The sequence below is a fragment of the Rhagoletis zephyria genome, unplaced genomic scaffold (assembly GCF_001687245.7).
Source record: "Rhagoletis zephyria isolate East Lansing unplaced genomic scaffold, Rhagoletis_zephyria_1.1 Rzeph_scaffold_03359, whole genome shotgun sequence".
Lineage (NCBI taxonomy): Eukaryota > Metazoa > Arthropoda > Insecta > Diptera > Tephritidae > Rhagoletis > Rhagoletis zephyria.
Genome location: NW_016160442.1, coordinates 7,334 through 25,233, shown reverse-complemented (window position 1 = coordinate 25,233; position 17,900 = coordinate 7,334). Strand labels below are relative to the sequence as shown.

Genomic DNA, 17,900 nt, shown 5'->3' with positions numbered 1-17,900 from the left:
ACCTCGGCTTACCATCTAGCGGAAGGTTTCGGAAGGGTGAAAAAACATATATTTAATACTTGCGCCGGGTATTTAATGTTCGGCTCCGCCCGAACTTAGACTTTCTTACTTGTATATTTTTTTGTTTTATCGTTTACGAGCTTTTCTCTAACTTTTTGGCGATACGAGAATCCCTCGTAAAACATAATGTTCGTAAAATGTACGTTTTCTTGCTGGCTGGGAAATTGTTGTTGCTTGAGATTGAAAATGAAAATGTGTGTGTGAGTTTGTGAGTAAATTTAAAAATTAAATTGTTTGGAAACGTCAAGAATCTTAAAACTGACTCAGCGGTTCTACCTTACTATATTTTTATCATGATTTTAGCTAAGCACGTTATTCCTCTATTTGAAAAGCAAACGAAATTGGCTGTGCAATGGCTATCAAATCGACTTATCCAAAAAACTTGTCAGTTACTCATTTTTTTATAAGTTGTTAATTTTTTTTTTGATAAGTAAAAAGTGCAACACTTATCAACTTTACTTTTCAAAAAAAGGCTTATCTAAAAGTTGTAAAGTGATAAGTGATAAGTCGTTGGTGCAATTGGGCCCTGTTAAAATTCGTTTTGATAAAATAATTTTTGTGCGATTATTTTCTGTGACTTTCGACGTGGATTTAACCAAGAGCATTGCGCCGATTAACTCGCTTCGACGTTTGGTGTTTTGCTGGTTTTGCGAATTCAATCGTAGTTCCACTTCGCTATAGGATGAATTTTGTGAAGGTTGTCCAAAATCGGCTGTTGTGCCAGAAGATACCTATACTGTGCGCGAACTCGTACATATCGTAAGATCATTATGCGATATATCTTGAGATCTTGGCATGCATCGGCACTAGTTCGATTAGCAAACATTCAATATTGCAGGAAAGAGGAAAGAGCTCTTGTCGATTGGTGCAAAGGCACGTTCAAGAAATTCTATCGCGATGCCTCAAAGAACTCTATAACCCGAAACTAAACAAAATGCGATTGTATGGGTCTTTAAAACAAAAAATTATGACGCAGGAAGCCTTTTGAGGCAAATGGTCGCCTGTTCTTTTCGAAATAATTGGACACGTCGCCATCGTTCCATTATTATTATTATTAATAAAATATGAATGTAAAATCTATTTAAACTGCCTAATATAGCAGAAGAAAGGGATCATGGTGGTACAGAGAAGAAACATAAGTTTTCCTTGAGATGCGATAATAACACTGGTTTACACCAAAAATGTTCTATGGATGCCACTATCCAATTCCTATGTAGAATTGATCGGTGATTCCGAAAATCGAGTTAATTTTTTTTCTATGGATACGTTTTCGAGATATTTGCAATTTACCGTTATTCAGCTTAACGCAAAAATTGGTTCCTTTAATCACGTATATCTTACGAACCAATTTAAAGATCTTAATATAAAATACGGCAATTGAAAGCCAATGAAATTCTCAATAAACCGCGTATACATCTCTTTCCGATAGGGGTAATAATTTCTGACAAATTAATTAATCATTCCAGCCTTTTTTATTTTTTTAATGAAAAAATTAAAAAAAAAATTAAACTCTAACAGAGAAAAAAAAAATAACAGGTTCTGTGCCAAATTTTTGCATTTGTACTAAAGCCTGATCTGTTACAAAAAAAAACATCAAATTCCTAATGAAGAAAATCGATGGATAAATAAGAAATAATGAGTGGTCAAATGAAAATACGCAAAGATTTTTTGGATAGTGGCGTCTGGAGAATAAAAACCGAACTAAAAGTTGTGATGCAGTGTAACAAGCACAACAAATTTGACGGCTAATAATCTGAGACTAGAGTGCCAATTACTGTCGAAATTCGACAGTTTTTCTAGTTTTAGAGGGTCCGAAATTGTTACGCTAGCGGATAACGGCATTGGTTAGAAATTATTGGATTCGGTAATTAGTTAGCAAAAAATTAGTTAAAAATTATCGTATCGTATATTTTTTTTAAATTTATTTACTGGAAAGTATTCCTCGAGCCAAAAGTTTTGCGCCCTAAAAGATTTTTTGTTGATAATTATAACATGTGTTATGACCAATTCCGGTAGCGAAATTGTTACACTAGCGGTCATAGGGTTAACGGGATAACGGCATTGGTTAGAAATTATTGTTATTTTTTTTAAATTTATTTACTGGAAAGTATTCCTCGAGCCAAAAGTTTTGCGCCCTAAAAGATTTTTTGTTGATAATTATAACATGTGTTATGACCAATTCCGGTAGCGAAATTGTTACACTAGCGGTCATAGGGTTAACGGGATAACGGCATTGGTTAGAAATTATTGGATTCGGTAATTAGTTAAGAGTTATCTTATCATATATTTGATGCCAAAATAAATTTTCATGAAAATTTTGTTTATTTTGAAGAATTTTTTATTTTATTTTACTGGAAAGCAGTCCTCGACCTAAAAATTTTGCGCCCTAAAAGGTTTTTTTTTACATCAAGAACATGTGTTATGACTACGGTGACCATCCGTTCTGTTTTTTGCAGGACCGTACTGTTTTTCAAAGGTCGGTCCTGCGTAATTTTTCAAATTTAAAAATCCTGAAAATGTACTGATTTTTCCCAAGTGTCCTGCATTTGTCCCGCATTTTATTCGTTATTTTAAAATTATCGGACAATGGATGGATTTTTTCAAAAAAGTGTTTTTTGGTACTCTTCGTAGCTTTTCTTCAATATCTCATGAAAAAATCTCCCAATCAACGTAAGCGACTTACAGCTCGAAGGGTATTGATGTGCCTCTACCAAAATATATAAACTGTGGCGACTTCAATGAAAATTATTAGTACTACAGGCGACCATTTGCATTTTGTCGTCAAAGTCCGAAAAAGTGAGATTTAAATCAAATACGCAGTTTTATTTGACTATTTTTTCATTATTTTAAAAATTCGATAAAGAATATATATCATTACACTAAATTTTGATCCAAAGATAATGAAAATCGGATTAGAAATGTAGATGCTATGGAGCGCAATCTGCACAAATTATATATTTTGGTAAAGGGCACTTTGTAACTCGTCGTTAACGTCGATTCATGACGTCGATTTTTGACAAATAACTGCGAAAAGTACCAAAAAAACAAAAAAAGAAAGGTATTGTTTCCATTTTGAACGGCTCAAAATTTGCCTATAAAATAATCTTTTAATGATTTTCACTTTTCGTGTAAGCTGTTGTAATTATAATATGTTTTACTATACTTTTATAAATAATAATGTAAAAAAGATTAATATCGATGAAGAAAACGTGATTCATTTTTAAAGTTTAAAATGTAATAATAATTTAGAATCATATATACTCTTTTGATATTTTTATACTACGTAAATATCTATATGTAGGCATATTTTTGAAAAATTGTCCTTCATTTTGAATCCATATTTATGGTCACCGTAGTTATGACCAATTCCGCTAGCGAAATTGTTACGCTAGCGGACATGGAGTTAACGGGATAACGGCATTGGTTAGAAATTTTTGTATTTGGTAATTAATTAGCAAAAAATTAGTTAAAAATTATCCCACTATTTTTTTTAAATTCCGCTGCATTTGCCCCGCTAGTGAAACGGACCCAGTTTTAGAAGCCTGGGAGAGTTTTTCTAGAGAGAGGTTTTTGAATGACTTCGGCAGGACTTGGAATTGACCCGATACATTCAAGTTTATCGATAAATTTCAATCTTTGATACATATCGATAGTTTCAAGAACACTAAAATTCGATAACTCAACAAAATTCGTTAACTCGACCAATTTCAATAACTGTGAAATTCGATGGCTCGATAAATTTTGATAACTCAAATATGTAAAAACTTTGGATACCCTTCGTTGAACCAACCAATTTCAGTAGATCAATAATTATCGATAACTCTGTAAGTTGAAAGAACTCCATGCATTACGACACCTCGATAAATTTCGTTAAGTCTATAAATAATGATAATTCAATAAATATCGATAACTTGATACATTTCTTTAACTTGACAAATTTCGTTAATCCCACACGTTTTTATAGCTCGATAACTATCCGTAAATTTGGACAACTAAGTTTCTGTGTCTATAAATTTCGACAACTCAGTAAACATTGATCAGTTTGAATAATTCGAGATTTGATACGTTGCGATAACTTAATAATAAATTTCGATAATTATAAACTTCGATGATTCGATAAATTTTAGTAACCTTTATGGCTGATTTTATTTCGGTTCCTATCGGAAAATTTCAGCTCCGTTAACCTAATTCTTATGTATTTCTCATTGTCTCCATTTTCGCCTTTATCTCAATTTTCGTCTTTATCTTCACTTTTGCCTTTTTTTGTCTTCATCGTTATCACTTGTTTCTTCATCTTCATATTTATCTTTATTTCAAAGTTTAATTTCAAATACGAAGTAAAACAAAATGCGAAACAGCTTAAATTGAACAGGTTGCAAAAACAACCATACACAAATATGGCTGCTTAAATTGAACGATTTTCAACCAATTTCGAAACTATAAAAACTCTCCTCATCTACAGAAAATTACCTTTCCAACGGTGTTTTTGGTTTTGAAATCGGTAACTTTACCTTGGTCTTCATCTTTGTTTTTATCTTTCACATCTTTGCTTTTATCCTTTTCTTTTTCTATTCACGTAGATGAGATGAGGTGCGATGACGTGATAAGATGTGACGTGATTTTATGTGATGTGATAGGATGTCATGTCATGTGTTGTCATATCCTCTGATGTCATGTCATATGATGTCATACCATATGATGTCATATCATGTGATGCCACGTCATGTAATGCCATGTCATGTCATACGATGTCATATCATGTGATGTCAAGTCATGTGATGTCATGCCATATAATGTGATGTCATATCATATAATGTCATGTCACGTGATATCGTGTGATGTGATATCATATTATGTGATGTAATATCATGTGATGTCTCTTCATATCATGTGATAAAATGTGATGTGATGTCATGTAATGTGATCACATTCCATGTTCCGATTAGTATATCGATAACCCTGTTGATAACTGTGTCGATAAAAATACCGATAACAATATCCATAAACATATAGAAAAATACAACGATTGTAAAATCGATTAATTCATCGATAAATATAACAATCATCAGTATCGATTATTATACATATCGTTAACAATATAAATGACTAAATCGATAACAAAATCAATTATTTAATCGATTATTATACCGATAACAATATCCATTATTGTATCGATAACAATATCGATTATTATATCGATTACAATAGCGGTTATTTAATCAATAACAGTATCGATAACAATATCGATTATTTTATCGATAGCAATATCAATTATTATATCGATAACAATATCGATCTCCATCCTCATCCTTTTCTTCATATTTGTCTTTATTTTTGCATATTCCTCATCCTCTTCACCTTTACCATAAAGTGTTTAAATTTACTTTGATCTTTGTTTTTGCCTGTACCTCTAGGCATCTTTGTTTTTGTTTTTATTCTCAAACCGCTAAACCGCTGAGAACCATTTCCATGTGCATTATTCCCCTTGAAATTGACAATTTACTCCCAACCAACCCACTGCCGCTAAAGAAGTTTCACTTCATAAATTCAAGAAATGTTCTTACCCTTTCAGTTACCCTAATTCTTATGTATCTGCCATTGTCTCCATTTTCGTCTTTATCTTCACTTTTGCCTTATTTTTCTTTGACTTCATCGTTATCATTTATTTCTTCATCCTCATATGTATCTTTATTTCCAACCAAGTTATGGTTTGATTTTTTCATGGTAAATGAGCCGATTGTAAGAAATATGATTCCAGTTGAATTTATATTTATATTTATTTATTTAATCAAATGGAATAAATCCTTACTGACTATAAAACAAGAGAGCTTATATACTACCTAAAATAATTAAGTAGGACAAAACGAACTGTTCCAAATGAGAGAGACGGGTCATATTCAGAGAGCTCATTTAGCTCAGAAAGGGTTCTGAACAAAGGCGAGAATTTTACATAGTTAGTTTTAGGAAATCCCAGGTAGAATAAAGAAACACGACACAGATTATAAGACGGGACGTTTAATGCTAACTTATCCAAAAGATTAGGACAATCGACTGTGCCCTCCAATATTTTGGCCACAAAAGAGGCTGCTAGGAAAGAACGCCTAGTATTTAACGAACTTAAGTTAATAAGTTGACAACGGGAAGTATACGGAGGTATAGGCTCAGAAAATTTTAGAGAACGCAAGGCAAATTTGATAAAAACTTTTTGAATCTTCTCAATCCGGTTTATATAGACAGCCTGATAGGGACGCCAAATGAAAGACGCATACTCAAGCCTAGATCTCACTAACGTGACATAAAGAAGCTTCAGAGTATAGGGATCCTTAAACAACTGACCATTACGACGTACGAATGCTAGCATTGCATAAGCTTTGGAAACTACGTACAGTGACGAGCAAATCTGTAACATGATGTAACACTTTTTATTTCAGCCACCGCTATCTTTCATAGTTCTAAAGACTTTCAACCATTTGTTGTATATTCTTATTGGTACACCCCTACTCCCGCTCTCATAGCGATTTGAGGTCAATCCAACAACAATAAAAAAACCTGGAGACAAAAATGTAAGTTAAGGCAAATGTTCAGTTTTGCACTCACTCTCAGTTTTGCATTTTACAGTTATCTTTTGCTTAGTTGGAAGTCAGATGCCTTTTTTCTGCATTGTAATTTATTCAAGAAGTGATTACCTGTAAATAATATGGTTAATCAGGAAACATAAATGTAAATATTATATTTACAGCGAAAAGGCGGGATCGCAGGGAAAGTGGCAAAAAATTGTGGAATTTGCTACTTGAAAATGTTAAGACTGAGAAAAAATATAGCCTAAAGTGTTACTAAGGACAAAGGAAGTCTGTCAAAATATATTACAGTCCGATATCTTGTGAACTTAGTAGCAAGTAGCGCTGCAGGCACTACTACAGAAGCGCTTAAGGTATTAAAATTGAATGCAAATCAGTAGATAGTGAGGCGAAAAATTGCCAAATTGAGCAAAATGGATCATAAATGAAGAAAAAAGCAAATTTGATCAAAATACATGTGCGCGTGTGGCAGCGTTTTGCTGCATCGCACGAAAACCGGACCGTTGCCTATTGGGATATGTTAGGTCTTACAGAATTCAATAAAAAACACATTTTTAAGATTTAAATGAGGGTTATTTGGTCTGAAAAGACTAATTTAATCGCTTTCAATCAGATGGCCGGGCATAGTATTGGATCAAAAGCCCAAATTAAGCCTAAGCGCATCATGTAAGGCAAACTGTGAATCACAGTGGTCGGTCAATATTAGTTTGGGGTTGTATTTCAAAAATGTTGTTGATCCGTTTGTACGTATTATGCGTAAGGAACAGTATCTGTTCATATTTCAACAAAATTTGCAAGATGTAGTCGAAAAAATTAGAGTTTGTACTGAAAAAGCAACCAAAACACACTGCACATGTTCGCAAAGACTGGAACAAAAGCAGAAATTTACTAATTTGAAATGACTTCCACAATCCGAGGACATGAATCTCATCGAGAATTTGCGAAATCACCTAAAAGCGCATCTTACTAAGTATCCAAGTCCGTCCAATGGAGTACATGAGCTGTGAAAGCACACCAAGGATATGTGGGAGGCTATAACTCCAGAATTTTTCCAGACATACACATTAGGTATGCCAAATTGCAACGAGGAACTAAATAAAGCAAAAGCATACTGAACATTGTGTTAATAATTCTTTTTTTTTGTGAAAATTGTCAAAAAGTTATTAAAAATATATGAGTGCAAAACTGTAACATTTGCCTTAATTTACATTTTTGCTGGTTTTGTTAATGTTGTTGAATTGACTTCAAATCGTTATGACAGAGGAAGCATAGATGTACCAATAAAAATATACAACAACAGTATGAATGTCGTTAGAACTTGGAAAGATAGCGACAGCTGAAATAAAAAGTCTTACATCATGTTACAGTTTTGCTCGTCACTGTAGTTAATATGGGTTGCGAAGGTTAATTTTGAGTCGAAGTAAACCCCTAAGTCTTTAACCTCTGCGACATAACTAAGTTCATGGCCCCCAATATTGTAATTAGTTTGAACGGTAAGAAGCTTTCTGGAGAAAGTGGAGTAGGATCATTTACTAACATTTAAAGATAAGGAATTAAGGGAGCACCAAGAATGCAGGTTATTAAGCTCAGCTTGCAGCAAAAGAGAGTCTTGTGAGGTTCTGATTACTGAGTAAACCTTTAGATCGTCAGCATATAATAAATACTTAGAAGACTGGAAGCATGATCCAATATCATTTATGAATAAGACAAATAAAAGAGGGCCCAAGATACTGCCTTGGGGAACACCCGACGTAGCTACAAAAGGAGTGGAGAGTATGTTATCAAAAGCAACTGTACAACACCTATCGGACAGATAGGAATTAATCCATTCCAGAAAAGTTGAGTGAAANATCAAAAGCAACTGTACCACACCTATCGGACAGATAGGAATTAATCCTTTCCAGAAAAGTTGAGTGAAAACCCAATCGCGATAACTTATTAATTAAGACTTTATGCGAAACTCTATCGAACGCCTTCGAAAAGTCTGTGTACACAGCGTCCACTTGTAGACCTGACTGCATCGCAGCGACACAGTCCTCCATGAATGTAGCAAGGTTGGAGACAGTTGACCTCCCACTAACAAACCCGTGCTGGTAAGGGCAAATTAAACTTTTCACTGCGAAGTTGAGCTTCTGTTTGACAACTGATTCCAAAACTTTTGGGACAGTGTCCAGTTTGGAAATAGGCCTATAATTCGAAACGTAATTTTTGTACCCACTTTTGTAGATTGGTGTAATGAAAGCATTTTTCCAGTCGTCAATAAAGTAGCCAGACGAAAGAGATTTATTGAACAATATTGTTAATGGCTGAACAAGCGATGGGCACCGTTTGAGCATAGCACCTGAGAGGCCATCAGAATCCAATTTAAAAGAGTGCTTTATGGAGCAGATGGCTACTTCTACATCACTTTCGGAAATATGCAGTGCGCCTAAGTTAAGGGCAGAATCTGAAAGAGGGTACCGTTCAGAAGCAACATTAGAATCCGNACATTTGAGAACGAATTCGTATGTATGGTGCTTTCTGTTATTTGTTGGCTTCCAGCAGTACGAATGCCATCAGCGCGATACATAATTTTTATTTTTTTTCTGTTTTTGGTTTTTCTTAATTAATAAAAAGCCTCTGTGAAGTGCAGAACAAAATCAAACGTTTCAAGTTGAACATTTGAAGACACATTTATAAAGCGGCTGTAGCTGAGTTTGTGGAGATGCTTGCTGTTATTTGCATATTCCGCCAGAGGCAACGTGTTAAAATTATAATAAATATTTTTGTTTTGTATCTCCGAATTATGGAAAAGCATCTGTGAAGTGCAGAACATAAGCGTATGGAAACGAACTAATCGCCAACCAAAAGTTTGGTTAATGTAAAAAAAATTGTGGTTAATATTACCAAATCATTGTCGAAAATATCAACCAAGGCATTGTTAATATTAACCAAAAATCACGTTGATTCCTTTTCAAGTCTGAATTTGGTAATATTAACCAATTTTTGATTGATTTTTCTCTCAGTGTATTTACGACTTTCACTTTTCCCTCTCTAAGCCCAACCGATTTTTTAATCAGCTGTCATCATTCCTTTTCCACCTGCCTCCATAAAGTCGAAACAATGTGCGTGCTGCGCCAACGCCTCATCTGCCTTTTCTCTCTCTCTCACATCATGCTTGTAAAGTGAGTACTTGATTTGAATACCTCTTGACCACTGTCGCCAACTTGGTGCTTTTCGCACTAAATTTAGAGCCTTTCTTTATTCAAAACGCGAAAATTTTAGAATTTAGTTCTTAGTGCGTTTTTTGGTGCTTTTGTTTTTAGTTTGAAAACACCAAATCTGTAAATCTTAACAAAAAGGGGGGCAAAATTTATAGCAATCGTAAGTTTTTTAAGCCAGTTTACAAAATTCTAAACAAAATCATGTCACAATGATAATCATATGCGGAGAGCATATGTTTACCAACAAAATATGTAGCAGCCATTTCAATCATGTCAAACTTACATTCGGTAATTCGCCATTTCTGGGACCAGGAATCGCCTTTTAGACCTTTAGTTTGGGCTGAATTTGTTATATTTTTTACGACTATTCAAAAAAGCAGCAGCATCTCCTAACAGTAAAATTAATATCTAACGAACCTTTTGAAAAAGGAGAATAATTAAAATCGAGTGGGATTTGAAGAGTAGATAGCTTTTTTGACACAAAAATATTTTTCGCACTATGCTCCAGTGAATACGCTGAAATAACGGCGTTTTCTTTTCTCGAAAAAAATGCCACCTTTTTATATGGCAATAATCAGGGTGCAACATTTTAAAGAAAGAGAACGCAGAATGCATGTGAAGATACTGAGAAAGGAACAGGAAATCTTGACAGCCTTTGCGCAGGGCAGAATAAATGCAACATTATTTCGAGAAAAGAAAACGCTATAAGACACATTGAAAAGGAAAATCAAATTTCATTATGTTTCAGGTGCTAAGCGGTCGAAAGAAAAGTTCTTTATGTTCCATTAGTTCACAAGATCATAAGAGACTGCAGTGTAGATTTAAACTACCACAACCTTCATGAAACTTCAATTTTGGTTTTTGCTTTCGTTTCCTAGGAATTGTAGAAAAAATTAACCAAAACGGAGAAAATTGTAACATTTAAATACTCCAATAAAAATGTGGTGCTTTTTTCGAGAAAAAACGCGACTTTTCTTGGGTTTTAGTACTTTTTCAAATTCAAAACCTGGCAACACTGCTCTTGACAAAAGGTAATTCCAACTTCCCCTATCTCTATCCTGGTCTCTGTCTCTCCCTCAGCTAAACCAAAAGCATCAATGTTATTACCCAACAAAGTGATTCGGTAAGGAAAATCTCAATTTTTGAAATATCACAAGACACGAGACACGTAAACTTAATTTTGGGTCGTAGATTACGGATCTGCATTGTGAATGAAAAAAATTCATATCTTAACTGGGAAAAAATTTTAAAAGAGCAGATTGTTTCAGGTTTTTTAACTTTCATTAAAGCCTGTTCTGCTACAAAAAATCAGGCTACCACTGAAGAAAATCGAGGGCTAAAAAAATAGCCATTTGTGAAATGAAAACACCCAATGATTTTTTTTTGTATGAAATCATTGCGCATATTTATTTTACTATTCACAACATTATTTATCCAATGATCTTCTTCGTTGGTGTTGTTTTTTTAAATAAGCTTTATTACAATTAAGAAAATCATAAATATAAGTTTGATTTTTTTCATTCACATCCTGCTCTAGAAAAATGGTATACATATCCGTAATCAACGAGCCAATATTAAGTTGAGCGCTGTTTGTGATATCTTAGCATCCCTACAGTGTTATTACTATACTTGAGTTAAAAACCTTTAAAAAAAAAAGAACAGAACTAGTTGACTGCTTCAAAATTTAACTAATGCAAAATATCTCGGTTTGGCGAAGCTGTAAGTAAAGCTATCGAGATTATTGTCATTATTTACTTACCTGTGGTAATTGTCACTGTCCACGACAGTACATCAGGGTGAGTGTAATTCGTGTAGTACAACCAAAAATTGTACTTGGTACCGGGAAGGGCATGGGAAAACTGTATCTCCTCGCCTATTTCGCGCGACTGTATTGTGGTGTTTGGCGCTGGATCACCATATGGCGGACTGTAGTCGATGCGATAAAAAACATTGTCCAGTCCTTGATTATTAGGTATGCTTATGGCTAAGTCGGCACAAAACACATTCTGTAAAAGACAAAAGAAGTGAAGATAGAATAAACAACTTTAGTTTATGTTAAACATTCATACATGTATTCATAGCTACCAATGGTGTCTTTCCAAACAATGTAAACTAAAAAATAACTTAAGTTATTTATGCAAGCAATGCATATCTAATAACTACAGATTTAAAAAAAAACTAATGGCATAGAATATTAGGGGGAAACAATGTAATGAAATATGAAAAAAATACTTTAAGGATTCAATTTGCATGTATAATAAATACATCTACGAATACGGGTATTGCCTTTCTAAAAGTAGCAAAATATCGGCGAAAAACATATCGCTCGCTTAGATTGAAAAAGTGCTAGGTTAAACTTTTTGCAAAAACTATGATATAGGAGGAAAGATAAATTAAAAAAGCATCGTTTCCAAAAGGATTGAGGTAATTACTTTTTATTTCTTTCAGTTTATATTCAATGAGAGCCACATTTGCTAAACCCAAAAGAGGCACAGGAAATTCGATAGGTCCAAAAAGTAATAGAAAATCGTTTAATTAACATCAAATCCTGTTGACTCGTGTGTAGTTTTGCTTTGCTTTAAGCAAGCAAAATGTTGTGTTCAAAGTTTTGCAAGATACTTGAAGAAAATGGTTATACGAATTTTTTCCTCCCCTTTAAAATTTGTAGAAATTGACTCAGCAACTTTCCACTCTAACCCTGCAGAAAATCTGACTAGTTCAGAACTAGCGTAGAACTATACCTTTTGCCGACAGTACTAGTACCCAAGCAATGCTTTCAACTGTCCAGTTTTACACGGCGATGTCATTGGCGGTGGCAATTCCTCCCAGTGCATTACTTTGCGTTTTTAAGATTCCATTTTTGGATACCTTTTTCATTTTTTTCTTTTCTATTACATATTTTATAAAAACAAAAATTAAAATTATTTGTAAGCTGCACGAAACAGTTTAAATTCATTTAATTCGGAAACTCACAACTGCCTCCACCGCGATTTGAACTCGCGACCAAAGATGCTTGAGTCGGATGTCTTCTCGCTGAGCTACTTTTGTATTGTACGAGTAGTGAGCATTTGCATATTTACACCGCAAGTTTCAATTGCCTCGATCTGCATCCGTTTTACACTAGTTCAGAGATAGATCTCAAATGTATAGTTCGGAATTAGCGCTTTTTCAGACTGTCTCTAAATTTTACTGCAGGGCATTAGTGATATGGGAATGTATTTGCGTTTTGCAGAGAAAATTTAACATGCAAAAATACAACTAAAACTTTTTCAATATTTTAAAACTTTCCGTTTTGGCACAGAATGGAGTTGAGAGATAAGAGGATTCCTTTAAAACATTAAAATGCGCAGACAATGCCAACACGAAAAGGCAACTGATAAAAATAATGGGGTTGCGTTTTGTTAACAAAAAAGTAATAATAATAATAACAATGCGCTAACGCTTGTCGTTACAAAAATTAAAATCAACTGGAGGGAAAATGGCTTATTGCAGACGTAGAGGTGCCATGGAGTGCTTAGTTTTGTGTTGCCCTTTTTACTTAAACTGCACTAATTTTTTCCTTTCTCTAAAGCTGTGTACTTCAAAGCTTTATGGACATGCAATTTCTTCTTTCTCTTTATTTTATTTTGTTATTTTTTTTTGTGTACATAAAGGTATTTCCACCTCGCAGCCGGGAGCAACAAAGATTTCTGTTGCATGTTTTTTGCATTTGTAATTACAATTAATACCTTGGATTTTAATATCTTTTCTCCGAAGCCAACTAATGGAATATATGCATATGTATAGGAGTACACATGTATGACCAAGGGCTAGGGATGAAACGATGCCATGCAAGTATCGATACCTTTACTTGGAAGTAGTATCGTAAGAAAGTATCGATACCCGAAAAATATCGGATCTAAAGTATCGATACCTACTCGTTCCGGTACTTCTGGCTATGAAGTTATTCCGTATGAACGGGATTAAATTTAAACATTTACGCAATAAATTAATCCTGCTCGGCGAATCCTAAACTAAGAAAAATAAAAGTTAATAGCTTAGGAACTGAAAAAAAAATAAAACAACATAACTTAGCAAAGCCACATGTTTAATGATGAATGATATTTAACAGAGAAAATACTTTGGGAAAGTTTACAAGCAGTTAATCTCGTTTAACCTTACAACCGTGAGTTGGGCACTCAGTGCCAATATTCATTTTGGATGCTGAATTTCGGGGGTTTGGGAAGTCCAATTTGATTTTTTATCGTAGGCAGATATACTGTACCTTCGTTTATAAGTTGCCGAAATTCCAGGTGTATATCTCTTATAGTAAAAAAGTAACGGATTTTATACGGTGAGTTCTTGTAAAGCTAAATTTCCACTCGAAATTTCTGGGCTGGGCTACGTTAAACATTTTAGTTTTTTCTAAGATAACTTTTTTTTTTCATCCATGCTTTGCACCCTACTCTTTTCTCCTTTGCTTATTTTTTCTGTAACAGAGCTAGTTAGTTTCCATAATCTTTAATATTGTCCGATAATGTTTTTAGCACGAAGAATAATAGCGTTACTCTGTACGTTGGGCCGTGTATATGGCGCACAGTGTTCTATTTTTGAAAAAAAGGGACAAAATCAAACGAGAAGAGATAGCGAAATAAATGTAACGGTGTTTCAAAGCTTTTGAGATGGGGAATTCAGGAAAAATAGCCTAGTTTGTTTGAATAATTACAATGACCTTTAAAATGACTTTCAAAAAAAGATGGTTTAAATTTGTTTCCTGTTTTTGGCCTGAAACCGGTATGCAATGATATTTTTAAAAAGTTTTAAACCCATATTTTTGCTGCTCGTACATGAAGGAATCCCATTCCTTTATCGCAAAAATCGAAATTGTTTTTAAAAAGTTTATTACATGTTGTTTTTAGGTAGAAAAAGATAAAAAATCAAAAATTTTACTTTTGAAATTAATTTTAAAGGTATCAGACCTTGAACGAAAAATTACCTTGGCCTTAAGGCAAAAGAAAAATCTTTGGATTTTTATCCTTTTGACGTAAGAACAGCGTTCAATGAACTTAAAAAAATATTTTAAATAGATTTTTTGGTTTTTGCTACCTTGGAAATGGATTCCCTGATGCAAAAATAGGAAAAATATCTGTTAAAAGAGTTCAAGCGTACTGTTTTCAGGAAAAAAACATCTTCAATATTTGAAGGTCGCTGGCGTTTAAGCAGCCATAAGCACTGGCTAATTCATATTAGTGTAGGAAAAAATTGCAAAAGAAAATTCCTCTTGGTATCGGGTTTCGATACCTACTCAGTACTTGGTTCAAAATTATCGATACCAAAATTATTTGGTATCGAAGGAAAAATATCGTATATGTACTTGTATTTACTCTTATCGTTTCATCCCTACCAGACTTCCATCCCAACCTACTTCTAGAGATATATCACCAGAAAATACTGAAAATTCGCTTCAGATAATATTTTAACATTTTTGCAAGTTTTATGTACAGTAGGTAATAAATAAATACACTTTTTAAAGTTTCATAAATTGCACTTTATTTACATAAAATTAACAAAGAACTCAAACATTTTAACCGACTTCAAGGCTATAAATTCGTCGGAATATTTTTTTCTTTTTTGTATATGAGTGAAAATATCTCAGGTGGGGCCACCCAAAATTGGATGGTCAAGATTTCTTCGAACAAAAAACTTTATTCGGTTTACAAACATAAAAAAAATATAATTTGAACAATTTTGCAAAATTCGAATTTTTACAAAAGTTATTGTTATTAACTTTTTTTGATGAATTCAGTAATTATTTATTATCCACTGATTCATAACATTTATCTTGCTAATCTTTTCCACGATAATAGTTATTTAGACATGCTTTAACCTGATTGTTTCAATTTTTCAAACAATCATTATTTTGTATAACATTTTTAATTAAAAAAAAAATATGTATAAACAAATGGAAGTATTTTTACTTCTCGATCAGAGTTTTTAATCGCTTACATTGAATATCAATCCTTATTCTATTAATACATTGTTTAAAAGAAAAAAAAAACACGGACACTTGCACGGAGTCGCTACCCTGCAAGAAACTGAATTAGTTTGAAAGTAATTTATAAACTACTTTATTTGCAATGATAACTAATTGAAATTCTCACTATTTTACCTGCAAGGAACTCATTTATTTAACATGGCAATGTCCTAGGAAGCAGTTAATTGCCTTTTTCTGCATGTATTTTCAGTTACTTTAAAACGAATTTGGCTTAAACAACTTCAAAGTCAGTATGTTTCGTTTGAATGCGCTTTCGTTCTGCACTTCACAGATGATTTTTCATAACTAAGAAAAACCGAAATTAAAAATTAAATGAGATTTGAACATGGACATTCTTGGCTGCGACCAATTGTAGCAAACACCTTTGCACGCTCAGCTACAGCCAGACATGTAAATGCGCTTTCAAATGCTCAGCTTGAATTGTGTGCAAGCTGCAGGTCGACTGTCCGACTCTGCATTTAATTTCAAGTACTTTAAAATGAATTTGGTTTACACAACTTCAAAGTCAGTATGTTTCTTTGAATACGCTTGTGTTCTGGACTTCACAGATGCTTTTTCATACTTCCAAGACACAAATTGTTTTTTGAGCAAAGAGTATAAAAATTCGAAACATTTACTCATTGCATTTGTTTTAAAGTAGTCTTTCAATAAGTTGATTTAAAAAAAAAATCACTTGTTTCCGTCAGGGTAGTTATTAATTTTTGTCGCTCCTGCCACGGGTGATTTTGCCTTCATGCCGCGCGCCACGCGGACTCGCAGCGACTAAGCACTAACAGCCCCAAAATAGTTTGCTACTTGTAGCAGTTATGCTGTATCCGCTTTTTTAGAATTTTGATTGGTAATTATGCTCTAAAAACTATGTGTCTGGAATGTGGAAATTTTTGGTCAATATCCTAGGCTCGCCCAAGTTTGTTTATTAATTTTTATTTTTTGAGCATATTGAACTTTGATGGACTTGGATCTTGACCAAAAATTATCATATTTCACACAGATTGTTCTTAGAGCATAGTGAACCATATTTTTGCTATTACCAATAAAAATTCTAAAAAGCGGATTTTCGGCCACGCTACTGTATACCTGATGAAATATAATCCTTGGTAAAAAAATTTATTTGTTGATTGGTGTTCAAGGACATTTGTACATATGTATGTATGTATATGTATATGTAGATATGGGAAAATTTGCGTAAAAATAGAGGCCGGTCCACATACCCACAACTTTGGCGTTGCGTTGGCGTTGAATTTGGCAACGCTAACGCCAACAGAAAGCAGAAAGATCGCGTGCGTCGGTCGTCAGCTGTTAAAAATAAGTAAAATTATGTGAAATATTTTTGCCTTTTAAGCAAATGAGGGCAATAAATATCATTTTCCATGCAATTCTTCTGCTTCTTCTTTATTGGCGCAGTAACCGTCTAAGCGATTTTGGCCGAGTCCAACACAGCACGCCAGTCATTTCTCTTCTGTGCTAACTGACGCCAATCGGAAATGCCAAATAAAGCTAAGTCCTTCTCCACCTGGTCTTCCAAACGCAGAGGAGGCCTTCCTCTTCCTTTGTTACCAGCATCGCGGCCCGCGTTGAAGATTTTCAGAGCAGGAGCGTTTCTACTCATTCGAACGACATGGCCAAGCCAGCGGAGCCGCTGAATATTAATTCGCTGCACTATGTCTATATCGCAGTAAAGCTCATACAGCTCATCGTTAAATCGTCTGCGATATTCGCCATCACCAACGCGTAAAGGTCCGTAAATCTTTTGCAAGTTTTGGAATTCCATTAAGGTTATTAAAAAGGGGAAACTTAAAGAAATTAAAAACTATCAAAACTCTAAAAATTTTAAATTGCGGGGATTTTTAAATTTATATACACGATATATGTTGAAAAATTTTACCACCCCCCCAAGAATTGCTGCTGGGGCCGCTCCTGCTTTTAAAGTATGNAGTTTTGGAATTCCATTAAGGTTATTAAAAAGGGGAAACTTAAAGAAATTAAAAACTATCAAAACTCTAAAAATTTTAAATTGCGGGGATT

The 17,900-nt window shown here is 33.9% G+C and overlaps 1 protein-coding gene across 1 annotated transcript in view; it reads right to left on the bottom strand.

Annotated features, from left to right (window-relative positions):
- Ptp10D (Protein tyrosine phosphatase 10D) overlaps positions 1–17,900 on the bottom strand; it is a 51,097-nt gene that overhangs the window by 30,087 nt on the left and 3,110 nt on the right. Inside the window, exon 3 of the mRNA XM_017623796.1 lies at positions 11,601–11,847. Coding sequence (XP_017479285.1) covers positions 11,601–11,847 — 247 coding nt within the window. The remainder of the gene's footprint in view (positions 1–11,600; positions 11,848–17,900) is intronic.